Below are 25,289 nucleotides of genomic sequence, written 5' to 3' on the forward strand. Positions count from 1 at the left end.
TGCACACATGGTAAAAGCTCTTTCATCCCTGCTTCTCCTTCAAGGTTTCATCTATACATGTGTCCTAATGATTCACATTACACATACATGTCTGTCTGGTTTCTCCTTGTGCAATCTTTCTCCTGTCAGAAATAGTTACTATGCAACTACTCACTACAACAAAAGCCGGCAATCAGGCTTATAATCAGAAACTTAGTAACTGCTTTCCAGAATCTACAATGATGCATGTTTCCACTCACTGCCTCCATTTAAAAATTAGGTATAAAATTACAGCTTTTCTTCCTAGCTTTTTCTTAAGGCATCCCAAATTGGGAAAGGCAATATCATCATCTGTTCTAGCCAGCATTTTATTTATAATGATTGTTATTGCATCCAAATCTTTTCAATACCAGTTTTCAACAGAATTTCCAGTTTTGAATTTTTACATGGTTGCCAACTGTCCCTGTTAATGGTCTCTTTCTAATTGTTGGAAAATAGCACAAAAAACCTATCAGCTGTTAATCCCCAACTCCCCATTAAATGCAGAACTGAGCAGATGAGGATGATGACAATCACCTTCTTAATAGGCATAAGTCATGATCCAGAAAAAAAAGCAATCACACCTTTTTAGGACCTAACACTTGCATTGACTTATATTGATGAAATGGTTATTCAGAGACTGGTTCTCTCATGGTTGGCTGGATTCATAGGTATATGTATACACACATTAAACAAAAATTTTTGCAATTCCTTTTACAGGCCAGATAGAATTTAATCTTTCCCCACTCCTTCTAGCATTTGCTTCTGGAGAGCTGATTAAGATAGGTGTTGCCAATTTCTATGTTAAGGGTTCATAGGTGATCTGAAAAATTGGCTTTATAGTCTGGAAATAAACTATAGGCTGCTATTAGCCCTGTGCCCATATGTAGTGCCCAAAAGTGCCCTTTGCTCTTACATTTTCCAAAACTACATTCAGACAGTCAAGTTAACTTCAACCAGTACATTTTTTTTCTCCACGTAGAAGATGTTTATATTGCTTTAGCTGGGTAATCTCCCCCTCTCCTGGCTATAAACAGAATAGAAGCATGTAGAATTGTATGTTATTTAAAAAAGTTTCTGGCTAAAGTCCTTCCTGATCATGGTTGCTGATTTCCATCAGGGCATGGGAACTTTGATTTCCTTCTGGGGTTTATTTTTAGCTCCTTTAGACCTAGTTCCAACTGTCTGAATAGGAAAATACAATCAAGCCAAAGGTTTCCTGTTTTCCTGCTATTCATTTTACTGCAACAATTTCCAGTAGTTTTTTTGCTTTGTTTTGTTTTGTTTTTTCTAGTCCAGAACCTTTGATTTCTAGTCTTTTTATCTCGCTAGTCCAAGGGAAAGGCAGTGAAATCTTTCAGGAAAGGGAATGAAATCTTGTGATTTCATTGAGGATTATTTGGGCAAGCTTAGGTCCATTTCCCTGCACCTGTCATTCTTTTGCTTTTAGTGTTTTTTTTTTTTTTAGCCTTTCATTTCCTGACTATCTTCTCCTCATTCTTTGTTTACCTTTCTTCCCTGATGTCAGGATTTTAATTTTTTCCTGAAAGGAAAAATTAAAATGCGATTGAAAAAACCCCAGAAAATTTGGAAATAGAGTGACTAGAACCAAACGACCAGGATGAAGTGAGGGGCAGTGAAAAGGATGAAAACTTGCTAAAATTACTCCAAATAAAATATTGAAATAAAGGAATAAAATTTAAAAAATAAAATAAAATAAAAAGAGTGTAGAGGAGATGCTAAGGAAATGAAATGCTAAAAACAAACAAACAAACAAACAAACAACAAACCCCCCCCCCCCCAAAAAAAAAAAAAAAAAGGGAAAATTCCAGAACCAAGTGAAAACACTAAAAGTGAATGTGATTATAAGAATTGCAGGGAAATGCACTGAAGCTTGCCCAAATAATCCTTATTAAAATCACAAGATTTCTTTCCCTTTCCTGAAAGGAAGAAGGTAAGTGGACAGGTGGATAGTGTGGACAGGTTTTTCCAGAAAGTGCCACTTCTATTCAGTACATCTTTTGCATGTTAATGAACAGAAAGTACTGATACTCAAATCCAAAAAAATTATCCCAGCCCTGTGCAGATTGCAGTATTATCTCTTTACTCACTTCTCACATCTGCTCTCAGTGGACAGATGACAATTTTAGTTAAGTCTGGTTTCGTTTAAAGCATATCACACTGGGTACAGGACAGCAAGTGACACTGGAGAAGAAGCAAGTTCTGCTGGGGAGGCCACTATTCACAGAATCATAAAATGGTTTGAGTTGGAAGGGACCTTAAGATCATCTTGTTCCAAATCGCCTGCCATGGGCAGACACCTTCCAGTAGTCCAGGATGCTCAGAGCCCCATCCAACCTGGCGTGGAACACTTCCAGGGATGAGGCATCCACAGCTTCTCTGGGCAACCAGTTCCAGTTCCTCACCACCCTCACACTAAAGAACTTCTCTTTAAAGCACCGCAAGGACCCCTCTCCTCTGAGATCCGAGCCATAAGGGACGCCTTGGCAGGATGCAAAACTCCTCGGCAGGAGCTCGGCGGGTGGTGGGGGCACACGTGAGGCCCCGCCTGGTCCCCCCGCTGCTCGGGCGGGGAACGGCCGCCATGGACCCCCCGCCGGTTAGGGCCACAGCCTCGCTCGGCCTCCTGCGGGAGAACCGGGCGGGTACAAAGCACTCCGAGCTCTACCCGGCCGCGATGAAGCCTCTCTCGGCACCGAGCAGACCTGTGAGTGTCCCGGGACGGGACAGGGGCACGAAAAGCCGCCGCTACGCACTCAGCCCCTCACAGCGCTCCGCCGGCCCCCTCCTCTCAGGGCGGACCACAATTCCCAGAGCGCCGCGCGCGTGGTGACGCCAGACGGCGGCGGGACTCGGCCAATGGGCGGGCGCGCAGGCAGCGGGCGGGGCGGAGCGGCCGGTGGCAGCGGCGGAGCAGCGGCGGGAAGGGCGGGCTCGGGGCTCCACAGCAGCGGCGGGGACGATGCCGGTCCATTCCCGGGAGAAGAAAGAGAATAATCACGATGAGATGGAGGTGGACTACGGAGAGAACGAGGGCAGCAGCTCTGAGGAGGAGGAGACCGAGAGCTCGTCCGTCTCCGAGGAGGGGGACAGCTCAGGTACCGCAGCTGCCCGGAAGGCAGCGCTGCTGTAGAGGGCGCCGCGGCGGCTCCGTCAGCGCTCGGTGCTGCCCCGGGGACACCCCGGTTCCGCCCCGCTCTGGTGTCCGCGTTTGTCCCCCCTTCCCCTCCCCACCGTGACTCCGCCCCGGCCCAGCCTCCGCTTCGGCTCAGCGGCTGCTCCTGGGGCTGCCGGCCCGGCGCGGGAGCGGAGCGGGGCGGGGCGCACGGCAGGGAGCCCCGCTGAGCCCGCGCCGCTGGCTCCGGAGCGGGCTGGCACCGGCCATGGCGGCCTGGGCCGCGCCGCTCCGCGCCGGGAACTGCCGTGGGCTGTGCCCCGCTGGGCTGCGGTGCCACCTGGCCGAGGGACGCCTCGCTCAGGCTCCATGGCATATATATACATACGTGTGCATGGATGAACACGTGTGTACGTACATATAAGTACATACTTCCATGCAAGATCATTAATTTCTACTCGATGTTTTAATACCTGTCTTTGAGGGGATATTGGAAGCCCTGTCAATACCTATCACTGGCCTCTTTTGCAAATCACTTCGGCCTCCGCTCGGTTGAAGGTCCCTTCTTTTTTCCATAGTTTCCCTCTGGACTATAGATTTTGAATTACATTAGTAGCTGAAATCTAACTTTAAAAGGATAATTTTTTTCTATGTTTAATTTACATTATGTTATTAAGAAGATCATTATTGTCTGTTCAAAGTTTCCTTGTGATTACTACTTTATGTCTTTGATCTTAGAACATTTCCAGGTGATAACCGATAGGAGTGTGTAGTGCCTTATTTGACTGTGATGAGATGCAAGACAGTGGATGGAAAGGAATTTGGACAGGGTTAATAATCTGAGAAAAGTCCTGATGTCGGTGTAGACCAGGATCAGTCCTAGACCTGACATGTGGTTCTGGCAGCTGAAGTGGTTTACTGCTGAAATCCCTATATCACCAAAATAAAACTGTCGAATATGCTGAGTTGGGAGGGACCCAGAAGGATCGCTGAGACCAACTCCTGGCTCTGTACAGGACACCCCAAAAATCACACCATCCTGAGAGTCTGGGATTAGGAAGGAGTAAGTGTGTTTTAAGAGAATGTAGTCTGTTTGTGTTTCTTTAAAACAATGCAAGAAGCTCTGCAGATAATTTTGTTGCATTCCACAGGGAAATGCTTTTAAGGGAGTACTTAAAGTGTGATGATTGCAGAAAATTACATGCTCATCTCAGTGTTTTCACCAATATGAACATACTCCTTGGAAGCATATTGTTTCTACAGACTTAAAGTGATTAGCACCTCAAAAAATAAGTCTCAATTGAAATGTAATGGGTTTTTTTTGTTATATTTGTAATTTGCTTTACTAACATTCAGCCTTCTTTTTTTTTTCCTGTCTCCAGTAAATGCCTGAGAATACAAAGGTGTTGTTAGAGGAAGCATGACTCATCCTTGAGAGCTGGCACTCTTTCTATACTGTTCATTTAAATGTTAGCTACTTAGTACAGGTGTTTTATTGACTGGGATATAGAATAGTTTCTTAGGGCTTAATTGGAAAAGCCACAAGTTATACTCATTATCCCAGAGGAGAATTTGGCCATTTTTGAAGCATTTTATATAGGTCACAGCTTATTAAAAAAAGCTAATTTAGGTGCTGTTACATTTTAAGTGCTGTGTGGATTTTTTTATCTTTAAACCGGGTTGCCCTAATTACTATGTTGGACTGCTTGAGTATAGTAGGGAAAAACAACTGTGATTTTGAAAGTGTTTACAAGTACTGTGAATACTTTTTTGCAGTATGAAACTGTATGATAAATCTGAAATTTTGAGAAAGGATGGGCCTATCAGCAACTGTTTTAATATGAAATGAGCAATCTTTCACCTCCTGGAATGTAAATTTTCAATTGGAAAGACATGAGATTTGATCTTACAACTTTTTACTTTTTCAGCAATGCATATTCCATAGTCTGTATGTTGTTTAAGGAAAGAATGAGGAAGAAATTTCATGAGTGGGGAATTAAAGATATTTCAGGACTCTGAAATATGAAAATCTTACTAATTTTATGAATCTTATTGGAAGAATAAAGATGGACCAATTGAAGAGCAACTTGGCATGTGAATTGACATTTAGTATGGATAATAGGCAGAATGAAGACTTCTAGGCAGAAAGTCAAAGACTTTTGAAAGTATCTGTAACTGAGAGCAATTGGAGAGAGCTATGTGTTATTTCTTAATCTACAAAGAAGTCAGCTATACCCTCAGATACCAGTAAATAGCAAAATTTCCTTGCAACACAAGTTTAAAATGTAAGATGCAGTCCCTTTCCCTTCCAACATTGGGTGTGCTCTGATCCTCAGCCAGGATTACAGTTCTGGTTTTCTTTGCTTTGTACTCCCTAAACATAGACAAACAATAAAATGTTACTTTAAGGAAATCTTATGAGTGAACTCCTTACTAAAACATACTTAGAATTAAAAGCATAGCAGAATGCATTTGAAAATTGTTTGAGAATAAAGGGGAAAAAACTGTGGGTATTCCAGTGCTCGTTCCTGTTTGGTTACACTGGGAGGTGCCCTCATATTTTAAAGAAGCTTTATTTTTGTAGTACTGAAATGCTTTAGACAACTCTGAATAATGTGATTGTCACATTCCTTAAATCTGGCCAAATTATAAGTTGCTAGATCGATTTTATTGGCTTGGATATTGTGTCAAACAATCAAATAAAACTTTGTTCTTTAATATGATTTTCAGCCTAATTCTGGGGGTTATGGTTTTGCCTTATTTTTGAGAACAGTATTTTAATATAAATAATATCTCTCAACAGGTTGGTATGCTCTTCTCCCACCCTCCCCATTTGTTTTTTTTTTTTAAGTTCTTCAAATTTTCTTGCTATGCTTTCAAATACTCCAGGTTATATTGTGTTTTAAAACTTTGTGCACTGTTCTTTTTGATTGTACCAACAGTAGTCTGACAGACTGCATTAGGTCTTTAATTTGAACTCATAGTTGCCATTGTAATACTGATGGGTATTGCTGTGCTGACTGCTGGTTTTCATGTCCAGGCAGAGAAGGTTAGTATAGTTTTTAGTCTTAAAAGCTTGTGATGATTTCAGGACGAACTTAAGTGCAGAGAGGTCTGAGTAGAAAATCTGATTTAATCAGATTCTTCCAAGTTAGCTAGTGGTCCTGAAGCTACTCCTTTCACCTCATCAGCTTTACAAATTGCCACACTGTTTTGCAGAGCAGTAAGAATGAAGACTTGCATGCTGCATTCTGTATAGTTGGTGTAGGAGACAGCATAAAGCAGTTAAACACGTTTGTTGGAAAAATGTTAGTGAGGAAGAGGGAAAAAGCTCAGAGTTGTTTATAACCTAAGAGTGATCCCTGCTGGGTCCAGGATCCTACTTTGCCTCTCTGTGAGGAGGTAGGGTTTTTCTTGCCAGAGTAGCTGCTTCCACAAGTCAGGGCTCCTTTGGGCAGTGCCTTCTCTCAAGCACCTGGCCTGTTTGCATTTGTTCAGTCATGGTTCCTGAGTGCATGGCCATCCCCTCTGCATGCCTGCTCCTGGTTGATAATGGTCAGCTGCAGTCTAACTGTAGAGGGCTAATTCCTACAGATACTGCTGTTATAAAGCAGTTTCACTTATCTGACTTTTGAACATGCCTTAAATCCTTTTTTCATTTGGTGTGATACACATTGTTTAGTTTCTCTGTTTCATTCATACTTACATATCTTCTTCTTCTATATCTATTTCAGCCCTGAAATTACCCTCTTGAGGTCTGACAGTGCTGTTGTTTCCTCTTAAGAGGAAGAATTGCTGTTTATGGAGATTTTTATAGAATTAGATCTAGGTTTCTTACTTTGCAACTTATATGCCAAGTGATTTCTCATATTCTGCTTTATGACAATAATAATATAAGAGAGAAACTGTTCATGGCTATAATTCAGGCACCTTTGGGCATTCACTAGAAACAAAATATCCCATTTATTTGGTTATGTATTAAATTGTTAATTTTTTTTTTTATTCTTAGAAATGGATGATGAGGACTGTGAGAGAAGAAGAATGGAATGTTTAGATGAAATGTCCAATCTTGAAAAGCAATTTACAGACCTTAAAGATCAGTAAGTATTTTGATGTTTCAAGTCCTTCATTTGAGAATCCATTCTATGAAAATATTGTGTGCAGCTGTTGTTTGTTGTCTTTTATAAGTGTGGATGCAACTTTTGGAGAAGAGTAAGGACTGGCAATTCTGAAATTACTTGCAGGCAGTTGTTCTAGAATGCTTCTGTGTATTTATGTATTTTTTGTTTTGTTGTAAGGATGGTTTTGAAATGTTGTTCCTGTGAGGGGCTACTCTGGGTCTGTTGCATCAAACTCCCTGGCAGAACCAAGGAACTGGGATTTTAGGGAAATTTGATATTTTGTTTAATTGCTTATTCAATATCATTCTCATACTTCTATATATGTGGGACAGACTTAAGTGCATTGTCTTTGCTAAGTCAGAAATTCGTTGGGGTATTTCTTACAGCAGCAGTTTTTATAGTTGGTATCAATTAAAATTTCTTGTGATTACTGCAAACCAGGTACCAGTACAAGATAAAATGAAAATACTGTTATCTCTTAGTCTGCCATAATACCTACATAAGTAGCTAGTAAAATCCTGCTTAAAAGAAGAGATAAACTTAATAGCCACAGTTATTCAAGAGTCATTGTCATTTGTATTACAGCCTGTCATTTGTATCATAGAATCATTAAGGTTGGAAAAGACCTCTAAAATCATGAAGTCCAACCATTTACCTAACAGTGGATCTGACAGGTCCACTACAAAACCATGTCTCTAAGCACCCCATCTACCCATATTTTTTAATACTTTCAGGGATTCCACCATTTCCTTGCTCAGCATGTTCCAATGCTTGAACACTCTTTCAAGTGAAGAAATTTCTTCTAATATCCAATCTAAGCCTCTCCTGGTGCAACAATTTCCTCTAGTCCTGCCTCTTGTTACCAGGTAGAACAGACCTCACCTTGCTACAAACTTCTTTCAAATAGTTGTAGAGAGCAGTAAGATCTCCCTTGAGCCTCCTTTTCCCTAGGCTAACCAATCCCAGCTCCCTCAGCTGCTGCTTACAGGACTTGAGCTCCTGACCCTTCACCAGCTTCACTGTCCTTTGGACAAGCTCCAGCACTGTATGTGAAGTTAAATTTGTTTTCATATATGCACAGACAAGTTAGATGTATCTACTCAAGTTTAAATTGCTGGCATTTTGGCAATTAGCTTAATAAGGTACTTGGTAAATGAAACTTTGAGAAGACCTAGTCTGTTCTTGGGCATATGCTTTAATTGAAAACTTAGTTGTTATTATGGTTCAGATGCATATTTATATTGTGAGATAATTCTTTCTGCTACAGAACTGAGACATATAACTTGCTTTGCATAAGAGGACACTGTGAGGTGTGGAAGTAGTAGGGTCTGGAAAGAATTGCCCAACAAGAAATTCCTTGCTGCAGTGTCTAGAGAAGAGAAGTATGTCATGCTGTTCTTTGGGGTGCTCATGTAAAAATATGGGAAATGCAGCCAGCTGATGAATACTAGAGCCTGTTAGTACTGATTGGTTTGGCTTTTGGAAAACTGTCAGCTTTTCAGTTCAGCATTGCTCTTCCATCTGTTTAACAGCCTGGATGGCTGAAAACAATTTGTGGAAACAGATCTTTAAGGAGTGAACATGAAAGAGAGTGGTCTTGAGAGAAAGGAATCCCCTTTTGGGGGATTAGGGTTTATAAATGGTTTGAGAAAGTGGTAAGGCTGTGCTATATGGAGGAAGGCATTGTAGAAACACATTGGTTGAGAGATAGAGGGATTTGTGTGTGCTGGAAGAACAGTGATGGTGGGAATACCAGAAATGGAGCATGATGAAAGAGGGATTATAGGAAGAAGCAGCTGTGAACAGGGAGATGATGACATCGGGAAAGTAGAAAAAGATGCATAAACAAGGGGATTTTTGTCACAACTAACAGCAGAGATGGTATAGTGGTTGGGTCTGCCTCCTCATCCATTTCAGGGAAACTGAATTTGGGTGTTATGAGATAAGTAGCATTTACAGTGATTTGGTAGCATTTATTCATTTTAGATAAATCATTATTTGAAAGTACTGGATAAATAGTTGTAGTCCTTCAACTGCTGCATGTTACCAAGTGCTGACACCACCCAGTCCATAACTGCTTGCTTTTATGTAGCTGGTACTTAATACTGTGTGATCAGATGTTAGTGGCTGACCCAGTCAGGTGCACTGTGCACCCAGGCTCATGGTCTGGCTAAATAATTCTCCTGTAGCTCTGTGTTAATCACCATGTGCAGAGCATGCTCATCAAAGGTTAAGCCCAGCAAACTGGGGTTTGTTCAGCTGCAGGCTGTGTTAGCTGACTGCAGGGCAGATGCTGGTAGCAAGGTGAACAGGCAGTTATTTCTCAAAGAGGTGTTGATATATCAGTATACATGAACTTTATTTTGTCTAATTAATTACTTAACCTGTGCATTTTAAATAAATAAAAGGTAGCATTCTTGTCCCAAGGACATCTGTTATGTGTGTGTAAACAAATAACAACTGGTGTGGTCATAACACTTAGAGAGTTTGTACATGTTTGCTTTAATTTTACACCTTTTAACTGTGGAGTGCAAGGTGAAAAATGAGAACAGGAAAGGTTAGTTACATTGATGATTCTAACGTGGAACACTAACAGTTACAAGGAAGTGGAGCTTCCTTGAGATTGAAATGTTTGTAATTGATACTACATTAAATTCTTCAAAGTGCAAGCACATTTAGTTATTGTCTGCCAGAAAATATCAGCTTTTATGGAATGACTGAATTCCAGGTAAAATAAAAATATTTTAATTACACTTCCTTTTGGCAGGAATGTAACACATCAGAAATTATCTCATTATATTTATAACAGTATGCAACATGTAGATTTCACAGGAGGTGAACTGAGGGTTGCTTCATTAAGCACCTGCATCTCTTTTTCCTTGGTTTATGGTAGTGTGAGAGCAGATATGTGAACACAAATGTGACTGATTATTTCTGTCCACAAACTGTGTATCTTTCTCTCTAATGACATAACCCAGTTTGTCTTTATGTACTGTAGTACCTTTCCATCTCCACTTCCATATTGATTCATGTCCTGTTATTAACAGATGTACAATATTTTTCTACTTCCTTAGACATGGAGATGCATTTAATTTTGTCCTTTCTGCACTTCTGATTGTTTGCATTTGCTTTTCAGAAAGGCTTAATGGACAGTGTTGTTCAAAAAGAAAATACATATTGGAAAATTCAAATGCTATCAAATCCTCTTTTTGTTCCATAGCATTAACAAAGGGATAACAAATAGTATTTTAAAAATATTTCTTCTAACTTGTTTTTTATTTTAAATAAAATATGTGATTTTATTTCTATTATTTTAAGACTTTACAAAGAAAGATTAAGCCAAGTGGATGCAAAGCTACAAGAAGTCATAGCTGGAAAAGCACCTGAATATTTAGAACCATTGGCAGCTTTACAAGAAAATATGCAAATCCGAACCAAGGTGGCAGGTAGGCATGTAAAATGGGTATTGCTGTTTCAAAGTATAAACTTGCTATGCATTTTAAGGTCAATCTTTTGTTTTCTTTAGAATTGTTGAAGGAATGTGTTTTAAAGGTAGAAACACTGTAGCATAATTTTAAATATGAAGTAGTTTTTAAGTCAAAATGAATATGTTGCTTATCTCTTTGCATAAGTTACCTAATAACATCATGCTAAAAATAGTACTCTTTTTAATGTTTCACTTGATAGTTGCCTGTCTTTGTGTAGTAAGAACAATAAGCTTTTACTGAGTAAAAGCTAATCATCTTTTTAGTCAGAAGGTTTGGGATCAAGTCTACACAATAGTCACTTTTGAGGAGATATGTGGGTGCTATGTTATGTGTTATCTGATCCTATCCTTCTGCTCTGGAAAAAGGAAAAATCCTTTGACCTTGGTATTTTTCTCTAAGCTGAATTTTAGTTATTAAAACTAATGTTTATACAGGTTTTTGTGCTCATAGAAGAAGGCAAGAACATTTATCTACTTGTATGCAACCATATAATCATGTGAAATGGTAATATTATAGGAAGACAAAGTTCTATACTTCCCTATTGTAAATTTGTTCATTTTACAGCTTGATTCCATTAGGAGGATTCAGCTAAGTGTTACCTAACACAAGCTGCCAGAGAGCCAAAAGACAGACATCTGTGATCTCTGTAGTCAGAGAAGCTATACCAGTGTATTTTCTATGAAATTTAGCAGAAACATGTTGAAGGCTGACTGAAAAACAGCAATCCACCTTATACTTGTCATAGTACAAGTGCTGTTTCAGTACTGCCCAGTAGGTCTTCATTGGTACTTCTGACTTTGAGAATTTGAAATCTTTTGATCCATTGCATTTCTCTCCCTCCAGATCTTATCTGTAATGTTTTTTCTCAGCTGCTGACCCAGCATTTCTGGGTTTTAAGTTCTAAGCCCAACTTCATGTGACTGGTCCTAAGTAGTCCACTTGGGCTTTGCAGGAGGATCTCAGCTGAACTTGCAAAAGGCTTGATATAAAAGCAGCCTTAATCCAGGCTTTTAATTTTCAGTTCTAACTGTGGCTATCCATCAGTGCTTTCATATGGGTGGGTATGGGATATGCAGCATATTACACATTCTCCTGATTGGTCTTCAGCACCCTTGAAGAGACATGTTTCAATGCAAAAAAAGCCCAGCTTAAAAACAGCAGTTTCCTTGAAGTGGAATATAGAAAATAGGAGGTTTTTCCCATTTGTCCCCAGCTGAATGACCTTGATAACATTATTCTGGAGAAAGTAAGAGACTGTAGAACTGGCTTATTTGCTCTTAGTGTTTGAGAGCCTTGACAGAAGTGGGTACTACCAGGACTTGAGTTCCAGCAGGTAACCTATAAGGATCTACTGTTACCTAAGAAAGAGGAGGAAAAAACCCCCAAGTTAAACTATTTTTAGCTAAACTTTGGATATAATTACATCTGTGTTAGAAAAGAAACTTGTGTTCCTCAGCTCTCTAAGGCACTATTCACATAAAATGTGGATCTTAACTATTACAGCTAGTCAGAAAAACAACTGTTTCTTCTAGACCAGTTCATGCCTATATTTTTCACTTTCAGGCAAATAAACAGTGACCTAAATATGCCAGTCAACCATAAATATTAAGAAAATAAAAGCCAGCATAACATAGAAATGTAAGAAAAGAACATTTTGAATTCTAAAATAGCTTCACTGTGGAAAGATGATTGATGCAATACTTTGTGGTTTGTTTTTCAGAGGGATTGCTGCTAGTAGTTTTGTTTCTCTAGTACTGTGTTCATTTATAGTAAGTTGAATTATAAGGAAGTTGGTTTTGAAAGTTCTTCAGTTGCAAGCCATCACCATTGTGTGTGCAAACTTAACTCCTCAGGTTTCTAATCTGAAGCAATAGAAATGTTTTCTGTTGAATGCATTGAATATATTAAATCAAATTCCATTGATGCTTGAAACGATGCCTTGAAGCAGCCCATTAGCAATGTTGGCATCCACTGATGTTGTGATAGCTTTATTGACCATTTGTCTCTCAGTGGGATCAAGTAATGTGTCTAACATAGAGTTCAAATCAGAAATTACATTTCAGGTATCTCTCAGGTTTTTTTCAGCTGCCTAGTGGACACATTTCCAGAAATGTCTAAAAATGCTCCAAATACTTAGAAGCCGTACCCTTTACCACAAGGTGATTGTTTTTAAGAATGGAACAGTCTTGTTAATAATGTCATTTATTAAGGTCATGCATTATAAAGTAAGTCTTATTCAAAGTATTAATTTGTAAGACCTTTTTCTTTCAATCAGTTTTCTAGCTTTTTAAAAACCCCAAAGCTGTATTTTAAACTTCAATTAGAATCTAGAAGAGGTCATTCAGTACTTAAGTTTGAAAACCGATAATATTCAGGATAGTTTGACCAAAATATGAAATAAACTTATTTTCTAAAGTTAATGTGACCACTGACATAATGTATTGACTGACAGGAGAAGGAGTTAAAATAGCATTTAGTTTTACTCAGATCTTCAGAATTAAGGATTTACTTGTTCTTATTTTTCTTTAAAGCAGTCAGCCACTCTAAGTGCCTAATGTAATATATCTGTATTTTGCACTGTGTGCATGTGTTGGGACTTGCAGGCAGTCTTAAAATAGATTTCCAGAGTCAGATATTTGATAAAGACAGTAATATTGCTGTAATTTGTCTGATTACAGGTATCTATAGAGAGCTTTGTCTGGAATCTGTGAAGAACAAATATGAATGTGAAATTCAAGCCTCTCGGCAGCACTGTGAGGTTGTGCCAGCTGTTTCACATTGATAGCTAATCTCATCTAACTTTACTTTCTGTCATGCTTTTCAGTTCAGTGCATGTTTTTATTATTGCAGTTATTTGCTTTTTGAATGCAATTGCTGTATAATATTTAAGCCCATGCAAAAGGTTATTCAAAGCATCTAAAAATTAAAATCATAGAATATGCTGACTTAGAAGGGCTCATCAAGATCATCTAGTTGTATTCCTGGCCCTGTGCAGGACACCCAAGAATCAAACTATATGCCTGGGAATACTGTCCCAGCACTTCTTGAGCTCAGGCAGGCTGGGACCATTTTACTGGGGAGCCTGTTCTAGTGCTCTACCACTCTGGGTAAAGAACCTTTTCCTGGTATCCAACCTAAACTTCCCCTGACTCAGCTTCATGCCTTTTCCTCAAATCCTATCCTGATCATGAGAGTAAAGATATTGGTACCTGCCCTTTTGCTTCCCTGGGTGAGGATATTGAAGACCAAGATGAGGTCTTCCCTCAGTCTCTGCTGGGCTGAACAGACCAAGTAACCTCAGCTGCTCCTCATATGGCTTCTCCTCCAGGGCCTGCACCATACTCCTGGCCCTCCTCTGGATGCTCTTTGGTATATTAGAAGCTTTCTTATATTATGGCATCCCAAACTGCCCCCAGCACTTGAGGTGAGGCTGCCCCAGCTCAGAGCAGAGCAGGACAATCCCTTCCCTTGCCTGTCTGGCCATGCTGTGCCTGATGCACCCCAGGACAGGGCTGGCCCTCCTGGCTGCCAGGGCACTGCTGGCTCTTACTCAGCTTTCTGTCAACCAGAAGCCCCAGGTCCCTTTCTGTGGTGCTGCCCTCCAACCTCTGATTGCCCAGTCTGTCTTTACATCCAGGATTACCCTGTCCTAGATGCAGAATCCAGCACTTCTTCATTTGGTTAGCAATTGCCCAGCTTCTAATTTGTCAAAGTCTCTCTGCAGGCCCCCTCTGCCCTTGAGGGAGTCAGCAGCCCTGCCAAATTTAGTCTTGTTGGCAGACTTAGTATTCCTTCGAGTCTGTGTCTGAGTTGTTAATGAAGATGTTGAAGAGCTTTTTATTAGTTTGGCTTAGCATATATATATTTATATCTAAGGCTTCTTATTTTTGTTATCAAGTTCTTATTAATGGATTCCCACATTATTTTTTACCTTTTTTTTTAGAAAGATTACCAAGAAGGTAACTAAAGTATCTGACATGTTAGCTAAAAACGCCTTGCATTTTAATAACAAAGCCAAAGAAGTATTTTTGAAATGCATTAGGCAGCTACTGATAGAGCTATCATTTCAAAAGCAGTTACAAGAAAAATATATTTCTTTCCTTGAACATAAAGATTGCTGTTTGTGTGTCTAAATACTGGATAGTGTAGTACAAATACTCATGTACATGTATTTCCAATGCTGTACATAGCTTAGATCCTGAGGATCTCATCATAGTACTCCTCAGCCCCCTTACAGTTGCTTAAAGTTGTTTTCTTCTGGTTTACCATGTTCCTGAATTCCTGGTTCCTACTATACCAAAAAAGCAAGAATATGCATGTGTACTTCTGAAGAGCTTTCCATTTTCTTGATGCCTTGGGAAAGAATTAGGTATTATAAAGGATGGCTCATTACTGGCTGTCTTTGCTCCTGTGAATATTCCTGAGGCTGGACAGAAGCCTGTAAGACTTGCAAGGTCTCTTATCCATGATTGAATTATTTGCTTTGGCTGTGTATTAAACCTTAAGGTGGTCTTTGTCCCTTGTTCTGCTGTGAGATGTTCAGAATTCACCATCCAATACAAGTCTCTATAAAGTCAGAAAAGCTGATTATAGAATTGTTACTATGTTTGTGTTGAAATGCAAAGAAATATTCTGAAGAGCTAGCTGCATGCTCTTAGTTACTCTTGGTACCATTAGTTGATAAATATGTAATTATATTTTCACTTGTGCTAAGTTAATGTGCTGCCTTTAAGGAGCTAGGATCTCATTCATGCTAAGAAAGGGAATAGAGGGAGATGTCATATGCTTTGTGGCTTCTGAAAAAGCTATTCTTATGTTTCTTCCACTGATGCCTTTAATTGTCAATATTTAGATTATTTAACTCAGTAATGTAAAAATCTGTAATCTTGCTTTTCTAGAGTGAGAAGCTTCTCTTGTATGATACTGTACAAAGTGAACTAGAAGAGAAGATTAGAAGACTTGAGGAAGACAGACACAGCATTGACATTACCTCAGGTAGATGGAAATTCAGTTTGGGGTGTTTTTATTTGTATTAGTATTCTGATGGCTATTGATTAGTAAAATGTACACATAGTATTTCTGATGAGTTTTAAGTTATCTTTTAGAATGCTATTCAGCTGTAGACTTTTAGCAGGGGGTTGAATTTAAACTTCAGCTTTGGTTTAATAGTTGTCATCCCTTGTATCTTTTGGGAGTATTAATCTATGCTTACATAATCTTGTAACACCTTTATTCTGATTAGAAACAGAATCTCACGAGAAAATATTGTTTTTCATTTTTGGACAATGTTTTCTGCTATAAAAGGAGCTAAACAGGAAAATGTTTCTGATTCATAGCATGTTTTTTTAATATCTTTTCAGAATTATGGAATGATGAGCTCCAGTCCAGGAAGAAAAGAAAGGATCCATTTAGCCCAGATAAGAAGAAACCTGTTGTTGTATCAGATATCCTTTTACTGAAATCGTTGTTCTTTCTAGTAATGTTTGCAGTTTTATAGCTAATTGTTATTAATATCAAGTTGAAGTGATAATTCATTATCAAGACTGATTTTTGCATGGCAGACATTTTAATTCAGATTAGAGAAACCATATTGACTCATCCATCCCATCATGAAAATTGAAATTAAGATTCTCTTACCTAGCTACTAGTTTTTATGTAGAAAATGTTTCTTAAAGTTGATTTTTATAACTCTTAAAGAAAAGTGGAGTTACAAGAGAAAAGCAGAATGAAGTTAGGCCACTTGAACTTTATCAATTAACCATAGAAATAGCATTGGATTTTGTGAATTATGAGTGACCTTGCTATTTTAGAGTATATTCTAAACCAAAAATGCTAATATAGTATTAGGTATAAAATCTCAGCAATTTCAGGCAGTTTATAATGCTAGAAATCCTTTCAGTAGTGAATCTTTTGTGAAGTAAATTAATTTTTATTTTAGATTGTAGTTTAGAAATAGTTGTATACTTGTCAGATCTGTGCAAAGCAAATGCCTAGAAATTTTACAGCTTTTGATTTGTAACTTTTTGCTCTTTAGAGAAAAACAAATTTTAAAGTGGTTTAAGATTTTTTAAATTTCAAATGGAATTTTAAGTTTAAGCTTGCTCTCCATATAGGACACTTTTGTTATGATACATCCATAGCACCTCTTGTTAAACGTATTTTTCATAGATGAAATGGGGACAAAAATAAAGTGAAGGCTACTGTAGTAGAATAGCTGTAATATATGGAGTTTTGTTTCAAAGCTCATTTATTGTTCTGATAGATGTTTTTTACTTTGCAGTTGATAGTGTAAGGAAGGGGGCTTTGTCTTTTCACCTCCTATTTTTTGCCTATATTATATTTAGATGTGTGGTGCTGACCATACTTTTCTAATGAAGATATGATGTAGAATGCTGTAAAAATAATTATTTTATTTAAGCTGGTGTTAATGTAGGTGTTTTGCAGTGGTAAATTGAAATTGCAATTCATTTTAATTGTAATTTGAATTATTGCAAATAAAGTGATTTTTGAACTGTTAGGAATGGAATGGTTGTATCTCAGCTGTTTATCTTATCCTTACGTTGAGCTCCAGTAGCCTGAATATCTACATACTATTATAACCTCTTTTAATAATTCTTAAAGTGTACTTCTAGTTTGCATAATTCAAAGGTGGATGTGTTTGCATTGAGCTTTTGCTTTGTGTTGGTACAGTTTTTGTGAAAGATCTGCAGAACAGAGCTATTAATATCTTTCTACAAACATTAGACTGTTTTCATTATTTCTGTTTAAAAGAGTTTTCCTTAACATTTCCACGCCCTTATATAGTTTATATGTTACAAGACCTTGATATACTTGAAGACTGGACAACAATAAGGAAGGTAAGATGAAAGGATGAATGGCAATGTCTGGATTTAATTTGGTTCATGTCTAGTCCATTTGTTACTTAAAAATATGTAACTGTATTTCTTACATGGTCAAAATACTAAATAGATTTGTATTTCTTCAGTAGTCAGTTAATCCTTTCACTTTGAGCTGTTATTGCTATTTCTTCTGATTCTACCCAAATCATACAGAGCAATCTGTTAAAGGGGTGCAAGAGAATATCTCTAAAACAGGGAATCCATCATTTTCCATGAAAAAGTAAGCCTAAAACCTGTGTTAAGTGGATCTGCTTTGTCATAGTTTAGGCTAATTGGGTAGAAACTATGATAGGATAGTCCAATAGGATTGTGCTTTATGTGATTTTTTTTTTAAAAATCTCATATGACATGTTTTCATGTAGTAAGGTTTTTGTTTTAAGAAGATTTCTGTGGTTTGACTTCTCCTTATACTTTTTTTTTCCCCCACAAAAATGAGGAGCTGTGTTTTTCTCACATTACAAGAGAATAATAGTTTACAGGAAGAGAAATTTGTTTAGTCACTTGATGTATTTGAAAAAAATAAATCCAGCTTTTAATTGCATAATGCCTTTGTTAGATCTTCATAAGCCTGCTGAAGGATCTTGCTGTAATGAAATGCTATCCTTGGCTTCCACCTGCAGTCAGAAAGCTTCCCCTAGTACCCTAGTGCATCCCAGCTTGTGGAATAGCAAACCACTTAGGTGAATTCAAAAACTTGGTGGGGAGTTGGCTCTGAGTCAGTTTCTCTCCTGTTTTTTTCCTGTACCCATTTCCTAAACAAGAAGTAAAAATGTGACCTTTATGTTTTCTCTTTCTATTGCATCAGAGGAAGAGACACAAAATATTTTTCCCTTGTGTTCTTTTCTGTATTTTTACGTAACTTTAAACAATAGCAGCAAACTCAGGAGCTAGGGCTTTGCCTTTTCTGGAAATAATTTTTAAAATTCCCTAAAACAAAACAATTGAACCCCCAAAAACTCTTGAGTGCTTTCCCCCCCCCCCGCCAAGGTTATGTGTGATCTGGAGTTTGCATGAAATAACATTTGCGAGCTTATATAAAACTCACAAATAAATTAAAAGACTAGATTGTTTATATAGCATTTTGTTTTTCAGACCAAGTTAATGTAATTTTGTGTTTCCATGACAGAATTACTTAAGAGTAATTTTGAGGATTTAATTTAGAAAAGCTTGAGTTGTTTAAATCAAAATTTAATAAAGAAAGTGGTTTCTTTCACTCTCAAAATGCTTTTTTATTTAGATACCGAGTCACCATTGAACACATTTTTATTTTAGAATTCTCATTGTATTTTTTGTATGTAAATGCAAGTATATACTTGCATATAAAAGCAAATACCACTGCATATTACTCCACAACTAAAGATGGAAGTCAAGACAAAATGAATCTGCCTGCTAACTAACTTTAATTTTCTTTTGTGTTTCAAGGCAATGGCTACGCTGGGACCACACAGGGTAAAGCCAGAACGTAAGTGAACATGGTCTAGTTCCACAAGACTGAACTTGCTGTGTCCAGTGATGCAAACTGCATCCAGGCAGATTGTAGTCATTATAGTACTTGTATAGAAATGGAGGATAGGATGAAGTAGCTGGAAGATGTGGCTTTTGTCTTTCCCCTCTCTCAGGTGATAATACCTGTAGCGTGATTGCTGTTGTTTGTGTTGACACAAATTCTAGAAAATTATCAACAAAAATTCAGGCTTCTAACAGTGGTTTGCAGCAATTCATATCAGCAAGCTGTGTCAGCATTTGCACAAGATAAAGCAGAAAACTGAGAGCATCTGGAGCTTGCAGGTGCATTTCAAAGGATGCTCACTGCAAGCTACAACCCTGAAAAAGCAGAGCTGTTGGGAAGGAGTGGTGGTCATATTTGGCACTGAAGTGAGAAGCATGTTCTTGCTCAGTAAAGTCACATATTTGGAAGTGAGGAAAAGGGACAGTAGGCATGTAGGTGATAGCTTCTATTTGAAAATGAAAATATAACAATTATCTGAATGGAAATAAAAATGTATGTTGCTTCCAATTTTCATGCAATTATTAAGAGACAGACTACTGTTGGAAAAAAATGTGTATTCTGTGTAAATAACTTGATAGAAGTGTATTTAAGTACCTGATTTCTGTAAAGTCAGTATTAAATCACTTTTATTATTTAATTTAGCACCTGTCAAATTAGAAAAACATCTACATAGTGCTAGATCTGAAGAAGGAAGACTCTATTATGATGGTGAGTGGTATGGACGAGGACAGACGATATGCATTGATAAGAAAGATGAATGTCCTACAAGGTAAAGATTATTTAATTTTTGCAGCTCTGTACATTCACATTAAGCAATAGCTGGGATGATGGCATTAAAGAGTAAGGCCTATGTGGAAATACTGCCAGCTCAGTGACGTTTACTAGTTCACCTTGGATGACACCAAAGATGAGTGCAACCTTGTGAGAGGCTAGTAAAGGTTAGAATTGACTGAAGGGTTGTCAAGTTAGGATCTCGCTAACAATTTAAGCTGTTTCCAGTTTCTGATAGCCTTTGAGTAACTTTTTTTTCTAGTATCTTGAGAGTTTGTTGGTTTGAGAATTTGATCTGTTGGCTCACCCAAAAATACTTAATTATGGAAAAACACTTTATGTGGTTGAAGATAAGCTTTATTTTCTGTTGATTAGTGCTCCAAAAGAAGAGAGGAACTTTTTAATGGTATTTTCTTCTCTTAAGAAAGGTTCCACCTTGGAACAATCTTAGAGTGCAAATTTGGTTAAATGTTTAAGATCTATAAATGTATTTTCTGTATGGGTAATATTTGTAAATTCTAAAAGTCTGAGTGTATTTAAAATTAAATGTGTATCTTACCTTTTACCTAATGGGGCAAATAAGTCTAAATCGAATGTTGATTAAATGTACACATGTACTCAGGAAAATCAACATTAATTTCATATATCAGTAGTTTAATGTAGAACTGACTGTTTCTCTTCTTCCTTGTGTATGGTGAAGAGGAAAAAATGTCAGTGATTTTGGTGTTTGTTCAGGGCTGAAACAGGAAGATATTTTAGTAAACTACAGATTGTGTTTGAGATTTAAAAACCTCTGGATTAATTTAGCAGAACACAGCAGTTTTGTTGGGCCAAGTAAAGATCTTAGCATCCAGTGTCTGACAAAAGCCAAAAAGCTGATGCTTAACAGGGCAATCATGCAGTGGAGCTTTCCTGGCCTTTCAAAACTCTCACAACTTCTGAGGCTAGAGGGAGTTGTCACACTCAGTATGCAATTGATCTTTGTTCTATTAATTGTTTTAATTTTTGGTTTTGTGCTTTCTGTTTTTCCCATCAATCTACTTGAAATGATATTTTTTTCTGTGAGGTATGGGGAGGGAGTTTTGTTCACTATTTGTGTTAAAGGTTACCACTAGAACATAAAAGCAGGGCTCATTTAACAGTAAAACAGTAAATCAGTTTTCAGTTTATTTCTTGTGGTCTTCATGTAATGAGTAAGAGTTGAATACATTTTGTGCTTTAAATAGTGCCCTCAGGTTGTTCAAATTTTTTTCAGGTACTACTTCATATTCAATGTGATTTCAAGACTTTTCTTGTTTTTACTATGTGTAGTTTGTTGTTGTGTTTTCTCTGTGTGAATTCTTTTAAACAATTAAAGTATTTGTACCTGTTAGGGTTTTCCTGTGAGAGAATAAAATAGATGGCTGAAACATTCTCTACCTTCACTAAGGACACATGCAGTTGCCAAGGAATTCTGTTAAAACTATCCTTAGAGTGGTGACAGTATCTTTTGGCCTAGCATTTACAACTAATGCATATTTTCATTTACTGTGTGGAAATACAGCTGCAGTTTTGAGGTTATTTTTAGCTTATAGGTTTTCTAAATTCTTCTTGTTTTTCTTCCCTTGACCCTTCCTCCCTCATTTTCTGTAGTGCCATAATTACAACAATTAACCATGATGAAGTTTGGTTTAAAAGACCGGATGGAAGCAAGTCTAAGCTGTATATTTCTCAGCTGCAGAAAGGAAAATATTCAATAAAGCATAACCACAACTGACCATTGCTCACCGGATATGAAACAAGAGAGGTATTGCCATGTGTGATGTGCCATGGGGTGAACATTGTATTTAATAGTGTTTTGTATTCCTTATATATTTACAGCAGTATCTCATGTGTATTGGTCGTGCTGTATGTAAGCTTCATATGGACGGCCTTCAGAAACCTGAGGAGGGTAAATCCTGTTAACAGACATTTTGCCTCTGAATTGGGTCCAGTGCCTAAGATATGAAGTATGCTCTTCAAGTATAATGCTTCAAAACTTTATCATACTTGTAAAATGAAAAAAAATTCTTTCTCCATTGGTGACCAGTTGGTGTGAAAAAAAATTTTAACCGTAATTACCAGAAACTCACTTTATTTTCAGTGACTGTGTCATGGTTCTCTTGTGGATGTAAATTTAGTCTGCTCAGCCCTTGCTTTGAAATAGATTGTAACATGCATAAGCATTCTTTTATCCAAAGTGTACTGATTTATTTAAATTATTGTCCTCAACAGCTCTGCTAGTACCGACTGTGTTACATTTTGTAAGGTTTACTATACTGCTTGTAATGAGACAAAGCCAATATTTTGAACTATGTTTTTGAAGAGCACTTTTCTAGTGTAGGACCCTATTCTATAGCAGACAAATCATTGGTGATGTTTTTACTTGATTGCCAGCAAAATTTATGCATAAGGTAGACAGTGTTGCTCCAACCTGTGTTATTTGTAGCCCACAAAGAATGACTGGGGAGATGGTTACATAAATGCTGTTGCATGGCCTGCATGTTTGGTCACAGTTGTATGAAATATGATGAATTTTTGTTAGGGAAGAAAAATATTTCCCCAGAAGTCATATATCTGGAGGAATTTACTCTGTTTTTTTCATCAAATACTTATTTTCAGAATTTCTGTACCCCATTTCATCTTACTGTACACTGGGGGTATTGTGTGCAGCTTAGGAAGCTGAATGTCTTATAAGTCTTGCTCTTCAGCCACAGAGAAAAGTCCTAAATCCTTGATGTTACTGTGATGTGCTTCGAGCATCTAGAATGATAGATGGGATTGTTGAAGAATTGTTAACACATTGGTTATGTGCACTTTAATCTCCACTTATAATGATTCTTCTTGGAGAAAATAAAGCATCCATTTGCTTTAAATGATCACAGCAAATAAATATTTTTATTGTAACATATGAATTAATCCTCTCTTCTAGTGCAGGGTGGTAAGTACTTTCCAAATGCCAAATCAGTTTCTGCTGAGTGATGCTTTTCTACAATTGTATGACATTATAAATCAAATGTACATAAAGTATTAATTGACATGTTGGCTTTTAACAATATGAACTGTATGTATACAGTTGTTTGATAAACTTTTTGTAATTAAATATTTGCATTTTTTAACTTAGTATATAAATAAATGATCTGTGGTAGTGGGCATCTTTGATGTTGTTTTGCTCTTTGATTTTTCTAATCTTGTTGGAATTGTTGATCTACCAAATTAGCAGAGGGAAATATCTTTGAACAATCAGAGGGCCTAAAGCATTTAGAAAAAAACTTGGATTTTTTGAGATTTTGAGTGTATGGATTTTTTTTTTCACAAACTTTTGCAAAATATTTTATGGAAGCTTTGTTCTTTGACATTTGTAAATCAAACATAAGTACTGTTAAGAATCTCATAGGTGTTGACATCCTTGAAATAATTTTTATTTAGGCCACGCTGGGTACTCTAAACTGTGATTCACCACTTTCCTTTTACCTCTTCTGTATTTTGCATCTCTCTAGCTGGACTTGATTATTGCTACAGCTTTTTCTGATCTGATTTCCAAAGCAAAACTTTGCAAAACTGCAAGCCTTGCAGTTTGGGCTGACACTTTGTGAGTGTGGTTTCATATTTCAGAATAAACATAATTCATATCAGCATGAGAGGTAATAATTATAGCAGTATGGATTAGTGATCAGACAACTGGGACCTACTTGTTCCATTACTAGAAGTACAGGAAACTGAGCTGTGGCTTTCCTTTTTGATCTGTCACCATTTCTGCATATGTGAATGGAGAGCTGTAAGGTTGGTCTTTGTTTATAACTGGTTAATTGTTTCATGCTTGTGAAACATATTTGGTACATGCTTTGTATCTTTTTAATATTTGAACAGTTAATGTTTTGCTTGATTCAACATAAAAATATAAGAGGGGTCTTCCACAGATTTTAGTCCTTTGAAGTTGAGACATTGTTAGTGTCTTGTCCATCTCTTTTATCTTTTGCACCACTGCATTAAAACTTTTCAAGCTTTGTAGCATTGTTTTAACCTACAAATAGGATTTAGATCTGTAAGGGGCTGAATAGAATTCTGTAATCTGTGGAAAGGTAAGTAAGTGAAGAGCACGAGGCACTGAGTGACAAAAATAACTTTCCGTACATGTGTAGAAAAGGATTCTCTATCAATAGCTATATTTTGCCAAACACACAGAGCAAATTGACCTGCTCATCTTTCCTGCAATAAAGTATCTGATATATTTAGTTGGAATGCAATTGATTTAACCTGGCAATACTTACTGTGTAAGTATCATGTGGAGTTTAGCTTACGTATTTCATAATAAGCAGGTCTTAAACCTGTTCGAAATGCATTTGAATTTTGGCACTTTATTGTAGTGTTTGTTTTTAAACTATAAAAATGGGCTATTTATAGTTCATGAACATCTTACTCTGTAAGCCAAGGCCTGTGTAAAGTAGCTTACCACTCCCATCAAGTGGTAAAAGATGATTAAGTACTTAAATTCTCACTCATTTTGAAAACCTATGCTGTCTTCCAACAATAGGTTCAATTTGTTCTGTGTGAGGTTTTTTTTTTGTTTTGTTCTTATTTTTTTATAACTAGACTTTTATCAAAAGAGGCATGCTAATACAGCTTCCTATCTTGTGGATAAATTCTTCAATTGTTACTGTTATTATTATATTTTCCCCATTTCTTTTTGGAGGACAAAGGAGAAAGGTAGGGAGAAAGAAACCATGTGTCTAATAGACTTTGCATTTAAATAGCTAAAATCTTCAGAGTTTTGATTCATCTGATACTTTGAGCAGCCTGGTCTAGTGGAAGGTGTTCTGCCCATGGTAGAGGGGATGGAACTTGGGTGATCTTTAAAGGTCCCTTTCAACTCAAACCTTTCTATCAATCTATGATAAGAGATTGACAGGTGACAGCCCTGTCTACACATCCTTTTTCACATGTCAAAGTAAGCTCTATTCTGAAGGCACATGATCATTCCTAAGGAAGTTCTTTACTATTCTACTCCCAGGCAAAGGCACAGTTGCTGCTGGAATTAAGTCCAGGTAGCCAGTGTATTACCTCCAGAATGGAATTTGCAGTCTATAATTGAAGTAAAAGCACAGCATGTATTCAGTAAACTTGACATTTCCTGGAAACCCCAGCCCAAATGTACTTGTATGGCATTATGTATGCTTTTATTTCTCTGCATGGAAAATGGGTCCTGATGGATCAGATGTGACTTCCACCATTTAAGACTCATTATTGTTTTTTTGTGGAACTACCAGCCTGGAAAGCTGAAAATGGATATTTTGAGCTGACTGCTATTTCAGTGTGCTGGCAGCCCTG

The 25,289-nt window shown here is 37.5% G+C and overlaps 1 protein-coding gene across 1 annotated transcript; it reads left to right on the forward strand.

Moving 5' to 3' along the window:
* Positions 1–2,915: 2,915 nt before the first annotated feature.
* BRMS1L (BRMS1 like transcriptional repressor) lies at positions 2,916–23,116 on the forward strand. Its single transcript, XM_079310249.1, has 10 exons — positions 2,916–3,137; positions 7,164–7,254; positions 10,594–10,721; positions 13,442–13,521; positions 15,662–15,758; positions 16,124–16,207; positions 17,556–17,620; positions 19,085–19,124; positions 19,815–19,941; positions 21,576–23,116. The coding sequence occupies exons 1-10, from the start codon at positions 3,002–3,004 to the stop codon at positions 21,697–21,699; spliced, it is 972 nt and encodes a 323-aa protein (XP_079166375.1). The 5' UTR covers positions 2,916–3,001; the 3' UTR covers positions 21,700–23,116.
* Positions 23,117–25,289: the final 2,173 nt, after the last annotated feature.

The sequence above is a fragment of the Erithacus rubecula genome (genome assembly GCF_903797595.1).
Source record: "Erithacus rubecula genome assembly, chromosome: 6".
Classification (NCBI taxonomy): domain Eukaryota; kingdom Metazoa; phylum Chordata; class Aves; order Passeriformes; family Muscicapidae; genus Erithacus; species Erithacus rubecula.